This window comes from Gymnoscopelus braueri, assembly GCF_963280865.1.
Source record: "Gymnoscopelus braueri genome assembly, chromosome: 19".
In the NCBI taxonomy this organism is placed as follows: domain Eukaryota; kingdom Metazoa; phylum Chordata; class Actinopteri; order Myctophiformes; family Myctophidae; genus Gymnoscopelus; species Gymnoscopelus braueri.
The window spans coordinates 11,370,789-11,385,221 of record NC_137621.1 but is presented as its reverse complement, the minus strand read 5'-3'; the positions used below and the strand labels follow the sequence as shown (position 1 = coordinate 11,385,221).

General features: G+C 40.2%; 2 protein-coding genes across 5 annotated transcripts in view; both read right to left on the bottom strand.

Moving 5' to 3' along the window:
- Positions 1 to 7,390: 7,390 nt before the first annotated feature.
- Positions 7,391 to 8,902, bottom strand: LOC308074488 (glutaredoxin-like protein C5orf63 homolog). Its single transcript, XM_080413940.1, has 3 exons — positions 8,787 to 8,902; positions 8,115 to 8,171; positions 7,391 to 7,935 (listed from the first exon to the last, which is right to left on the bottom strand). Exons 1-3 carry the CDS (start codon positions 8,892 to 8,894, stop codon positions 7,768 to 7,770), a joined length of 333 nt encoding a protein of 110 aa, XP_080270066.1. The 5' UTR covers positions 8,895 to 8,902; the 3' UTR covers positions 7,391 to 7,767.
- A 4,509-nt stretch (positions 8,903 to 13,411) lies between these two features.
- The window catches only part of prkd3 (protein kinase D3), a 125,760-nt gene continuing 124,738 nt past the window's right edge, over positions 13,412 to 14,433 (bottom strand). For all 4 annotated transcript variants that reach the window (XM_080413574.1, XM_080413575.1, XM_080413576.1 and 1 more), the window contains exon 19: positions 13,412 to 14,293. In XM_080413574.1, the coding sequence (XP_080269700.1) occupies positions 14,120 to 14,293 (174 nt within the window). In that variant the 3' untranslated portion in view covers positions 13,412 to 14,119. The remainder of the gene's footprint in view (positions 14,294 to 14,433) is intronic.

Genomic DNA, 14,433 nt, shown 5'->3' with positions numbered 1-14,433 from the left:
CAGGGTAACTGGTGTGGTTGTCATGGTTACTAACCATGTGTCATGTGTTTCAGAATGATTGGAGGGCGGAGTGTGTCATCAGTGGAGATCTGGCCCACCTGGATTGTTCTCTATAAAACAGGTGGCCGGACTTCACTCTTGTCCTCTCTCTCACCATGAAGGTCACTGGGAGCACTCCAGACTTTTGGATTTTGATTGTTAAAGGACAAGACCACTTTGGTAGAGGTTTGGGTTGTGTGAAAAGGTGAACAAGAAATCGAAAATAATTGCTCCATTGAATAGAAATGTATCTTTCAAAATATGCTTACATTGTACGGTAAAACAGCTCTCAAAGTCATGCTTTTAGCACATAAACGAACACAAACAAAGCTGATTCAGTCAATATAGAAAATCACCAAACCCAGTCAGGGTTTTCTTTTTAATAAAAATGGCTAAATCAACAGGATGTTAGCCTTTTTTATTTAAAAAACAAACGGTACTGGGTTTGGTGATGTTTTATATTGTCTGAATCAACTTTATTTGCGTTCGTTTGTGCTAAAAGAGTGACTTTGAGAGCTGTTTCAGCATACAATGTAATTCAATGAGGAGCATATTTTGAATTATCAATGGAGCAATTATTTTAGATTTCTTGCCCACCTTTGGAGATGCATCATGGCAAGGTAACTACACAACCCAAACGTCTACCAAAGTTGTCTTGCCCTTTAAGCACTGTTAACCACCCCTGTATCCGTATTGTGGGGATAGCTTTAGCAGAAAATAGCCGATCGACAAGCTCACTGCGACACGTTGCGAGCTTGTCGATCGGCTATTTTCAGCCAAAGCTTTCCCCACAATAACACAAAACAGAAAATACACTAGTATTGAGCCCTGAGGCTCACCGGTTACCCATATGGGGTTAAGTTAGTTTTAATAGACCAATTATTTGTTTACTAACATTGAGACTGGACGCACAGGTAACCTCGGTCCCAGCCTCACTCATCTGCGAAGAGAAGAGCCTGGTCACGACCTAAAGCAGCGAGTGTCTAGGAAGTCCTGAGTGGACAGGATTTCCGTTTCCCCCGGAAACAATATTTTTTGACCAATCACAACACTCGTTTCATTCAACTATGTTAACAGATTCATCAACGCATCAACGTCATTTCCTTGGGCGGTACTTCCGCCAAATTCAACTATTTCCGGTTGTCAACTTCCTAGACAACCAACATCCCAGGTCTTGCCCAGGGTGACGCACAGGTGATTGTTTCACGCAATCAATTCTCAACCTGTTTCGGGGTGCGCTGGTTTCAGCACACCCCGACCCCCTCTTGTGTGTTGGCTAGTGAGGCGCGTCCTAGCGAGACCTGATGGAATGGGTTTCATTGCGCGCATACTGGTTGCACGCATACTGGTTCTTATCAGTGTGACGTCTGTTAAGGGGTCTATAAAATAATTTAAACCTTTGTTTGTGTGAGTTTCCTCATTTTGTTACAAACTCAGCTGTTTGCAACACTCTTGGTTGGTTGTTGCAATAAATACATTACATTTAAGTGGTTGGATTCAAATTAATTTGTTATCCCTGAGTCACTAGAATACCTCAAAAAGAAGTATGGAGCTCAGCCTATTGATTTGATAGATATGCTGCATGCCATGAGTGCAAAGTGGTATTTTCTTAAACTTAATTCAGCTATTCAAAGAGGATCTGTGGTCATAATACACTGTTTGATTCAGCTAATCAAAGAGGGTCTGTGGTCATAATATAGCACTGTTTGAGGAACTATAAGCTAATCAAAGAGGGTCTGTGGTCATAATACAGCACTGTTTGAGGAACTATAGTTGAACACTTTACAGACATATTGTTTAATGTCCAGTCCAAAGTGAGTCCAATGTAGCCTACTTGATTTAACACCAAAACTGCTATAGTTTTGATCATCTGAAACTAAGGAATTTATAAATGACAAAGGGTATGAATTTTTAGGACATTATGAAACATCTCTCTGTTTGCTTTCAATGAAAGTGTAAATCTGGGTTCAGACTCAGAGTAAACGTTTTCTAACAGATAGTTTTAAACAACCTAAATCTCAGTTGTGTCATAATGAACCCTTTCCCTGATCATCAGAGGGTGTATCTAGTAGATTCAGTCATTCTGTCAGGGGTAGAGGTGTTTGCTGTGGACTTATGTCTTTTGACCTGTCACCTCTCCCTTTAACTTTAAATATAACCTCAAAATACCAATTTAAGTGAAAGGCCTGGTGGTGCAAGAGGAAGGCATAGGCTTCACAAGCGGATGGTTGTGGGTTTGAATCTTGGTCAGGGAAGATCTCAATTTTCGGTCTTTTTAAGGCGAGAAGCATGGATGAAGCCCACCTCCCTCCTCACGCCCTCTTTTAGCTCCGGTAGGAGAGGGAGGAGCATGGAGCCCACCTCCAGGGGGAGGAGCTTAAGAATCCGGTAGGAGAGGGAGGAGCATGGAAGGAGCCCACCCCCAGAGGAAGAAATTTACATATAATGTAGAGTTTTTTTGTTTTGTGATTTTATAGATTCCGTTTTTTCACAGTAATTTGATTTTTTTTTTTTTTTTTTTTTTAGTGTTTTTTTTTTATTGTTTATTTTGTTGTTTAGTGTTTTTTTTTTTTTCTTCCATCACCAGGTATTGAACAGTTCCATTTTAGTTGTTTTACCCTTTCAGTTTTTATTTGATTGTTGTTGTTTGAGTTGTTTTGAGTGAGCTTTGAACCAGGAACCCTGGATTTATTAACCACATATTTATCTTTTGAGCCACGCTGGCATGTAAGATGGAATTGGGAATGTCATACTTAACCCACCTTTTTAGAATTTAGATGGACAGTGAAAATGTTCTACTGGAGGTTTGAACTCCAAACCTTCTGCTTTCAGACCCTGAACTTATCTCTTGAGCCACACAGGTATGGACAATTTAAATGAGAACGTAATACTTAAACCACCTTTTAGAATTTAGATGGACAGTGAAAATGTGCGCCAGGAGTTTCGAACCTTAAACCTTCGGTTTATAAACCCCATAGTTTTCTCTTGAGCCATGGTGGCATGAAAGATGCAACTGAGAACATAATACTTAACCCACCTTTTGGAATTTAGACGGACAATGAAAATCTTCTGTGGGAGCTTTGAATCCTACATTTTACGTTTATAAACCCTGGAATTATCTCTTGAGCTACGCTGGCATGGAAAATGCATGGGAGGACGTAATACTTAACCCACCTTTTAGAATTAGGATGGACAGTGAAAATGTTCTTTAGGAGCTTTGAACCTTAAAATCTTTGGTTCATAAACAGTGACACATCTCTTGAGCCACAGAGACATGAAACATTCAGATGGGAGGGAAATAGTTATCCTTTTAGAATCTAGATGCAAAGCATATCTCTACATTGCGGTATTGATATTTTCACTTAAACCCTCTATTCTTAGTAAAGTTGCAACTTTACTTTCCCGCTTGCCTTGTTACCATCTACACCAAATCTCTTCACTAAAAATTGTCAATCTACAAGCTCACAACACGTTGTGCGCTTGTAAATCTGTTATTTTTGACGAATGTTCGCCCCCAGAATAGGGATGCTGGGCCTTACTTCTCCCACCACTGCTGAAGAGCATACAAGACAGTAGACAACTAACCCCAGTGGTGCAGTTAGAGCATACATGGGCAACTGGCGGCCCGGGGGCCACATGCGGCCCCCATTCCTCACTTAATGCGTCCCGCAGGTTAATATCAGAATACTGATATATTATTGATTTCAGCTGTTACAATTCCAAACATGCAAACATGACTCACTTTAATTACCTCAGTCTATATTAGTAGCTTGATGACTAGTATTAAAATTATATTTTCTTTTTATGTCCAATGTATTTGTATTTAAGTTCATAAAGTTAACATAAGTATAACTAAATGCATTTCAAATTAAATAAAAATGTTACTTTTCAGGATTCCAATTCAAAAATAGCAACAAAAAAAAATCTGGATTCCAATGAAATAATAGCAAAAGTAGCCGATCTACAAGCTCAAAACGCGTCGCAACTTTTGTGTGACATAGAATGGCATAGTGAGTGTGGAAATATAGTGGCCCTCTCCATCAGAGTTGCCCAACCCTGAGCTAGAGATATGTTGCTTCTCAAACCAGAGGTTAGGGGTTCAAACCCAAACTCAAAATATTGAGCCTAGCTCACCCCCATTCTCTCACTGAATGCCAGGCTGCCCAAACACACACCTCACCTGACATAAACTAAAGGTGATGAGGGGACACACAGCAGGAGCTAATCAATCAATTAGGAAGTGGGACACCGAAACAAAGCGTGGGGAAAAAACTAACAAAAATATACCTACACTATAGGTGTTTTTTCATGTTTGTAGCTGGCTGTAATCTTTCACTGAAGAGCATGCAGGGCAATGGTCAAACAGTTCTATAGTGGTAAAAACAGTCAGACCTCTGTATCCTTCCCAGACAGTTAAAGATGTCAAATTGATGTTTCTCCCTTCAACATAACCTTGAACAATTGTTTTGAATGACATTTTATATTATTTTATTATTTGGAGATTTTTTATTTTCTCACATTGTTTATTCATTTGACAGCTGTTAATGTGTTTTTCTTCCTCCATCAGCTTGATTTTCATTTTATTGAGGCATTTGAACCAGCTTTTGTTGTTGTTTTAAGTTGTTTGTTGAGTTTTTTGAGAGCTTTGAACCTAGAAACTTCGGTTTATAAACCCCTGACATTATGTCTTGAGCCACGCTGGCTCAGAAAATTACAGTGAGAAGGAAATACTTAACCTAGTAGAATTTAGATGGAGAATGAAAATGGGCCTAAAAATGTAACTTTATTTTAAAATATAAAATCAAAATAGATTTTATATTATTGGCAGATTTTGTCACATTGAGCGGGACATAATGCTGAGAAAACATTTTTTCTAAATCATTATGTAAAAAAAAAAAAACATTTCATTACACTGCAACAGAGGATTATGTTTCATTCCACGTTTCATTGTTCCACAGTTTTCCTGTATATTATCATATTCTTATGAAAAATACTGGTTTCACCAATTGACACAACCAGGTTACATCACTTGACAATGTTGCTTCTACCTTCTACAGTCAAAGTCTATAGTCTTTGCTGAAGAAAGTGTCCCTGAAAATCAAGCAAGCATGAGCGTTAATAAGGTCAAACGTGTGTGTGTGTGTGTGTGTGTGTGTGTGTGTGTGTGTGTGTGTGTGTGTGTGTAGGGTGAGAGGGGGGGGGGGGGGTGAAAGGGAGAGAGAGAGAGATTACTTAAAAAGAATTGTAACAGGCAGATTTGAAAAAAGTTTGGGTGGAGTTCTTGACAACAGCTGAGCCGACCAACTTCCCACCCGCAGTCTGACTTGCTGTATGTCAGAAATAACATACATTGAAGGATCAGAGGCCATGATCTGATCACAGCATCCTTGTGTATTGCTGTATTCCTGCTACAGCTTGGCTCAATAGCCTCTCTGCAGGCCCCCCTCCATGCACCTCCAGGGGGGGTCCATCTATACACTCCCCCCCCTCCCCTCCACTCCATCCTTTACCCCTCTGTTACCCCTCTCTCCACCTCCATGCTGGGTATCCATGAGCTCCAGACCAAACAAGCAAACAAACAAGCAGAACAACAGAGAAACCCATCTCTCAGACGGGGTTGGTCTGGGCTTGAGGGAGAGATGAGGAGGAGATCTTGTTTGCTCTGTGAGACAGTTTTATTTCTCTGTGATGGCAGAGGGATGGCCTCCCAGGATAGAGAGGGAGGCTAACCCACACACTCTGTTTGACTTCCAGTGATACACCGGCTCATATACCCTCCAGTACGATAGACCGGCTGGGTCCAGCAGCTCATAGCCTTTATCTATCTATCTTTTGTTTTTGTTTTCAGAAATGACTTGCTGGTTGTGACATTCAGCAGTGTTGGAAAAAGTACTCAAATGTTTTACTTGAGTAAAAGTATCAATACTGCAATGCAGAAATACTCTGTTACAAGTAAAAGTCTGGAACACAGCATTCACTTCAGTAAAAGTACAAAAGTATTGGTATCAAAATGTACTCAAAATGTAATCTACAAAAATCTTTCGAAAATAGCAGATCTACATAAATGGCCAAAATGTATATAGGGCTGAAGTGGTTAATGTGTGTTTTGTAATAATAATCTACAAAGTAACTAAAGTTTTCAAATAATTGTTATTTCAAATAACAATATTTGCCTCTGAGATGTAGTGGAGTAGAAGTAAAAGTAAAAGTACAGTACTTGAGTAAATGTACTTAGTTACTTTACACCACCGACATTCAGCTGTTGGACTGTCAACCTCTGTTCCTGATCAAATTTGTGATCACTCTGGTCAGTGATGATCAGCAGTTAATCAGCGTTCAATTAGCAGGGGGGGGGGGGGGGGTGAGAGTGCGGCCCATGCCTCTGCTTTTGATACTTAGTAGCCACCTAGTCGCTTCGTTTTGGGCTTGTTTCTCTAACAGAATCTGGCAACGCTGAGGCTCACATCTTGAAGTCATTATTGTGACTATCAAGAAGAGAGCCGTGTGTTTTAAACATCCCTCCATCATACGAGAAACGAGGAGCAGCTCATTAGATCAGCAGCTATTAGGAGATAACATTCTCTGATATCTCCACGAGCGGATCAGAGAGGGAAACCCACACTTTAAAGCTTTTGTGAAACTTTAGAACAGCAACTCTAGTCTATTGACTGAAAAATAATGGAACTGAACATTTGCACAATAGATAATAAATTCAACTGGTTACAAGTTAGTTTATAATGATAGGGCTCCTATAGCACGATTCAGTTCAAAGACTTCCTTGGAATCCCACATCATCACCACCACCAGAGCCTCATGTCATTACTCCTGTGTGTGTAACAATGTCTTCCAGATGGATCTGACATGAGAACCACTCTACAGCGTTGGGGGTAACACATTACATTAGTCATACATTATGCAACTCTCATGAGTAACAAATGTAACATTACTTTTGAACACTGAGCGATATCAGTTAGCTACGCTACGGTACTATATCAGTTAGGCAACTACACACGTGGCTGAAAATATTTGGTACCCTTGCATTTTATTAAAATAAGTCATTACAAAATGCTATATAATGTTATTATTATTGTTATAAATCATTATGAGAATTTATGAGCGCTTATGATTATAATGCATTATAAGTACGTTTATAACACATTCTAGACATGGGATGCTGTTAATGTTCTTTTTTTATTTTTTACACTTTTAGGGGCTACATACAGTATAATGAGCAATCACACACAAAATAAATCATAACACCTTTAATTCACACAAAGAACACCCAAAACAGAAATTAATTTAAATAACTCATAAATAAACCTCAAATCTGTAGTGTTTAACTTTCTTTTTTTCCACTTTTTACCCCTTTTTCTCCTCAATTTAGTCGTTATGCCAATTAATTCCTCCCCACACGAATGTTCTGTGTGTTGTCACTGCTGTTGTATCCTACCGACTCACCTGCCAGTGAGGAGCCCCCACCGAGAGGACGCAGACAGAGCCTTCGTCCTACTCCTCCCGCACAACACTCCCTGCTGACAGGTGTCGCCCCAGCCCATAGGAATACGTGCATTGATAATATATCACCCTCCCCGTCCGGCTTCCCTCCCCCGAACAAGGGGCCAGTTGTGTTCGTGTAGCCGGATACACCACGGGGGATTCGAACCCACAACCTCCGCGGTGGTGGGTATAGCTACTTTGCCACTGTGGCACCAGAGCGCGTGTGGTGTTTTACTTAATGTCCTCCGCTGTGGCCAGCTGCTCCTCCAGCAAAGCAGTGTTGACTCGATGCATCATCAGGAAGCGTCCGTTCAAATGGAACACAGGGATGTCATATTTGTATCGGTCATACCACACCTTGTTCTCTGGCAACGTGATGTCTACCTGCTGGAAAATATACTGGACACACACACGCACACACACACACACACACACACACACACAGAGAAAAACATTAGTAAAATGTCCTTTATCTCGGTCCCACGGACCAAATATATATTTGTCAAGAAAAAGTTTGAGAACTACTGCTTCATCTGATGTTGCACTTCATCCCTATGGTGAAAAGAGATTCTTCTCACCCTGTGTTTGTATGGTTCTAGGACTTCTTTGGCGTCATCACACAGCGGACATGGATCCTACATGACATGAAAGAGAGGCAGTGATGTTATATTATTAGTGGTGTTATTTAGGGTGACATTATTCAGTGGCATTATTCGGCGTAATGCTTAAATTACCGTCTCAGTACCTACATGGCCATGTTCAGAAAAAATAGGGGGTGGCAAAAATAAGTTACCACTTGGTTGAGCGGAGTCCCCCATTCTAGTGCATTTTTTGTGACGTGTTATGAGTTTGTCGATCGGCTATTTTTAAGCGAAAACTTTCCCCACAATACTGGATGCTAGGGTTTAAGCCCCATTTCCAAAACAGCAAAAACAGTGGATCTACAAGCTTGCGATGTGTTGTCGCCCATAATGCCCAAAATAGGGATGCCAGGTAGAAAGTGGTTAATAAATGTATGGTTGCAGACAAGAAAACGCCTATCTATATGAGTGTCACAAGTCATGTGACATCACGTGGATTGAGATGCAGATGGATGCAGATTTGGGGAAAATAATATGCATTGAAGATCTGAATCTGAGATTAAATGTGAACACTAGGGGGGTGGCTATTGCCATCCCCTGAGACCCCCCCAAAATGACACCCCTGTATGCTACACCTGTGAATGGATGGGATGGGCTGCATGGGAATACCTTTGTAAACAGTGTTAGGATTGGCAGTGCCTTCTGACAGAAGAGTCTCTGAAGCAGGTGAACAGGTCTCTGGGTTTGACTGAGGCTCCTTGCCATCAGCCTGTGCATCCTGTGTAGCCTGTATGGGGGAGGTAAACTTTGTGGGTTTATTTTTGTAAATTAATGCCCCTATACCTACTTGATTATACTACAGCGTCACACAAAAGTAGCAAAAGTAGCAAATCCACAAGCTCGAAAAACGGCGCAAAACGACGTGTTTTGAGCTTGTAGATCTGCTACTTTTGATACTTTTGAATTTGAATCCTGAAAACTAACTGTTGCGTCCGCTATGAAAGGTTACACCAACATTAGCCATGGGTCACACGACGGTCGTCTGTCACGACGACCGTCATGGATGAACTTTCAACCTGGTGTTTGCTCTTTCTCCATTTACGGTCCCTACATGTACATAAACGTTCAGATTTCAAATATAAAGTGCTTACCCCATGGCCACGGATGTTACAATTATGTACGGGCCCTCAGAAGTACCCGTATCTTCGGTATTGTTCAATAAAAAGCATTTTAATCCGATCGACGGCCATTTTCTCAGTCATAATGTTAGTGCAATACACCTCCCAACCGATAGGGTCACGTAGTTGAAAGGGACTGTCCGAGCAGCGTCATATGGCGAAAATACGGAGACAATTGTCACCAATCGGATTAAAATGCTTTTTTATTGAACAATACCGGAAGATACGGGTACTTTTGAGGGCCCGTACATAATTGTAACATCCGTGGCCATGGGGTAAGCACTTTATATATGAAATCTGAACGTTTATGTAGATGTACGGACCAAAAAGGGAGAAAGTGCAAACACCAGGTTGAAGTTCATCCATGACGGTCGTGACATGACAGTCATGTATCAGGGCTTCACCAACATAAAATCACTGACGTTGAGTCTCTGATCTTTACCTGTCTAGCATCATGGAGATGGGACAACGATATCCTCTATGGTTCTGCTGGTACAGTCTGTGAAGTCTTTATCGCTGTGTGATGTAAGGACAGTGACACTACACTACTACACACATTACACAATGTTTGAATGACCTAAAACGTCAACACACAGTTCTTCATCTGTACGTTAACGGCGGATCGCCATCAACGTTTACAAGTGCTCATCGCCACCTAGTGCACCGGAACGTGTAGTTGTTTGACATTACTTCAAATTAACTTTAAATAAAAAAAAAGAGCCCTAACTACACGCCAAAATGTGAGCACTCTGTCTAAGGTCCCATCTAAATCCCATTGCCTTATAATAATTAACGTATAAATTAAGTAAAAGTAGGCTTTAAGAGAGAGCAAGTCAGTACTAAGTCAGTACTGTCTGCTGTAAACCTGAGTAGACCACTAGATGGCAGCAAATCAACAGCATAGAACGGATGCAACCTCTAGTAAATCATGATAACATTTTGGTAGATAAAGATAGTCTGACAGTGACAATGAATAAAGATGCAGAATGAACATATTAACACACACACACACGCGCACGCACGCACACACACACACACACACACACACACAGATAGAGAGAGCCTAGTATGTGAAGCATGTCAACTTCATGCATTAAGTGCATGTAAGTTAACACTTGCAGACCCAAATTCAACATTATATGAGTCAATGAATAAAAAGATTACAGGGGAATTCAGGAGGTCATCATGATAAGAAGTAGAGTTTTTATTCCAATTTCATGTACTGAAATATACAAAAAAACACTGACACCTGCCAATCCAGCGGCAACACAGACAGGAAAGAGACACGATGATGGAAAGAACTACAACTCCCATAAAAAAAACAACATTCCATTAGAGTCACATAGCCTAAATAAGAACAAAACAATACCACATGAAACACCTTGTTGTACTTCTAACTTCACTCAACTGTGTCTGTCTTAATACAGGTAAAAAGGTCCAGGGCAATGAGGGCTGCATTTCTCCATTTAATTTGTACCACTTTAATAACAAAAGGACTTTTTGTTCAGTGGTGGAAAGTAAACTAAGTACATTTACTCAAGTACTGTACTTCAGTTATTTATTTATTTTTTCTTTACTGGAGTATTTTACAATACTTTTGCTTCTACTCCACTACATTTCAGAGGCAAATATTGTACTTTTTACTCCACTACAAGTATTTGAAAACTTTAGTTACTAGTTACTTTGTAGATTTGAATTATTATTACAAAACCTACATTAACCACTTCAGCCCTATTTAAACATCCTTGAAAATAGCAGACCTACAAGCTCAAAATATTGTAAAGCATTTTATACATAATACCCTGTGAAAAGGGACATTCTGCATAATGAGTACTTTTAGTATATTTTGATGCCAATACATTTTTACTTTTACTCAAGTAAATTTTGATTACGGGACCTTTACTTGTAACAGAGTGTTTCTACATTGCAGTATTGATACTTTTACGTATCAATTAAGTAAAGAAATGTAGTACTTTTTACACCACTGCTTGTTTTGTTCATGTAAAGTGATTCCAATTATTACAACTGTAGTCATTGTGGAAATTTAAAAAAAGGAACAGACTTGAATAAAATAATCGATTTTGGGGGGAAAACAAGATATTTTGGTCTCCAAAATGAGCCAAAATAGCATGTCTACAAGTTCGCGATGCTTGTAGATCGGCTGTCTTCACACGACAATGTTGTATCACGAAGTATAAAATAGGGTTTAAGTGGTTGATCAGACAAATCAATTTACAATTATTCCGGGTTGATTCTTTGATATATTAAAAAAAATGCACTTCAAGATTCCATTCATCAGAAAATCAATAGAATAATTGCTGAGAAAATAATGTATAGTTGCATCTCTAGTTTCAACACTGGGTAATAGTTAACTAAAGGATATGGATATCAGAATGCAGTGGACGAGGTTAGACTCACTCAGCTTTGTACCATAAAAAAAGAAAAACAGAATACAATTATGTGGCAGAAATCACCCTTTTTCTGGCCGAGTTGAAATCATTGCACTGGATCGTTAAGACCTGTTGACCAAGACACTGAAATGCACTGCTGCTTCATGGCTTCCAAGGAAACAGCTACGATCTGTTCTAAAAACAAAAACAAAAAACAAATACTGCACCTCAGGAGATCGCTGCTGTCATAAACCTTTTATCTCCATATTTTAACTTTTGGTGTTTTTCGTATTCGTATTGCTACTTTTACTTAAGTAAAACATTTGAGTACTTTTTCCACCACCACCTAATTGATCATACTACAAGCATCAAAAGTAGCAGATCGCAACGCGTATCGAACTTGTCGATCTGCTACTTTTTGAATTTGAATCCTGAAAAAGTGACAGTTTTGGACATAGCGAGGTTTCCAACCCGACAGAGACAACGAGATATTACTCGGGAACAGTCCCTACAGACACGACATGGATGGGATTCCAGAATTGGGAGTGTTTGACAAGTCACATTCATCAAAACAAAAAAAATATATACTGCTGTGAAAGTAGCACATAAAAGGCCCCAAAAAACACAAACATCAGGAGAGCAGCGTTTCAGTGTTCAGGAACACTGCTCTCGCTTGTGCAGTTTGCGGTTAAACTTACAAGAAACTTTGTCTGCCTGTAGCACAAACTGCTCATTATGTGGTCCAATCCAGAAAACTCACAATAATAAAATAAAAAAACTCCTAAAGCTTAAGCTGAACATGAATTGACTGGTTTGTTGTTGTCGGCCTCCTGGCCTGGCCTCTATTCAACTCAAATCTCTTTAACTTTTTTCCGATATATTTTTCCGATAAGTCATTTGGTCACTTTTTCTCTCGAGGGTGTTAGCAGCGAATAACTCCTTCTTCTGTTCATCCCATCTCCAAACTGCTATATTCAATGGTAGTATAGTGCAAAAAAATCTACCATAATTAGTAAAAAAAACAAACAAAAAAACTACATGTAAAAACAGACATACAAAAATGATAGTTCCAGTTCCAAGTCATCAAAGGACAAGTTTTCACAAACAATCTTGAAATCGTTGACAATAACTACATTATGGTTGTCATAGAATCCATGCTCTCTTAACCACTTAAACCCTCTATACTTAGTAAACTAATACTTAAGTTGACCAGGGGGGTCCTTGGGAGGGGGGGTTCCAGGGGGTCCCCAGCAAAAATGTGTTAACACAGCATCACAATCATTTTCACCACTTTATCCATATTTTATACGTTGGCTATTCGAAAATAGCAAATGTACAAGCTCACCTGCGAGGCTGTACATCTGCTATTTTTGATTAGTTTAACCCATTAAGACCGGGAACTCATCTGTGTCGTGTCATTTTTAGATTTATTTGGCTATTCAAAAATAGCAGATATACAAGCTCATCTCGGTGCCGCACTATGAGCTTGCAGATCTGCTATTTTTGAAAAATCGTGAAAATTAGTGGCAAAATCTTGGAATATATATTTTTTAAAGTGAACATTTGTAAAAAAAAAAAAAAACCCAGAAGCAAAGATTTGAGTTACAAATGTCAGCCAAAAAAAAGAAAAAGAAATCTAATATTTGCACAACTTTTCATGATTTTTCAAAAATAGCAGATCTACAAGCTCATAGTATCTATATTTGCTATTTTTGAATAGCCCAACGAAATCTAAAAATGCCTATTTTTACGCCCATTTTCCTCCCAACCTTACCCCACCAGAATAGCGACGCTATAGGGTTCAAGTGGTTAAATAACAATGGATGGCATAATGCACTGTTGATCCCTTTATTCCTGGGGTGAGCGCACTCTGTCTCTCTCTCTCTCTCTCTCTCTCTCAGGTGATGACCAGAGGAATATTATTACTCATAATAACGTACTAAACAGCTAAACAAAGCGAGTTCATTTTAATGTACTGTATGTTTGTTTGGCTTGCATGGAAGTTCTCTCATCAAAGGGAGCCACACTTTGACAAAGTTCCACGTTTAATGTCTTCATCTGGTGCAAAAAGATAAGGAAAGAAACGTCCTTTTTTTCTCCCAAGAGTTTTTCTTTTAGTGTATAGAACACTCCAACATGTCGTCCACCCGCCTTTCTTCCTTCCTCCTCTGGGGGGCGGCGTGTCCGTCGAGCTGCCAAATCCTCCGTCCCGCCGCCTTTGCCAGGCGTTGAACCAGACGGATTCTCAGTTTCAAACTGGCGTCTCTCCCTCTCGCTCTCTTTCCGTTTTTCCACGGTACAGAGTTTCGCAGGGAAAATCGACGGCTTGCAAAGGTACATGTGACTGTACAAAGATTCCCTGTTTAACGTTTTGTTAAGCCCCTCCATACACGGGCGGCGTAGTGAGTGACTTCCTCCTCACTCCGTGGGACCACTAGGGGTCCTCGTCCATGTCGTCCAGGTTGGGGGCCATGATGAAGTGTTTGGGGTAGGGCAGGCTGTGCTCGTCGGCGTACTCCTCCCAGCGCGCGTCGTCGCTCTCGTGGGTGATGTAGCGTTCCCCCCGCCGCGTCTCGAACTCCCTGAGGTCCAGCCACGTCTGGTAGTCCTGAGGAACCGAGGGGAGGGCGAGAGAGACTGAGTCTGAGTTAAGTGGTCAGAGTAATTAATGCCCAATTCATGCACAGGCAGAAAATAGCGGACCAGAAAATAGCAGACCTATAAGCTTACAATGCTGTGAGCTTGTTG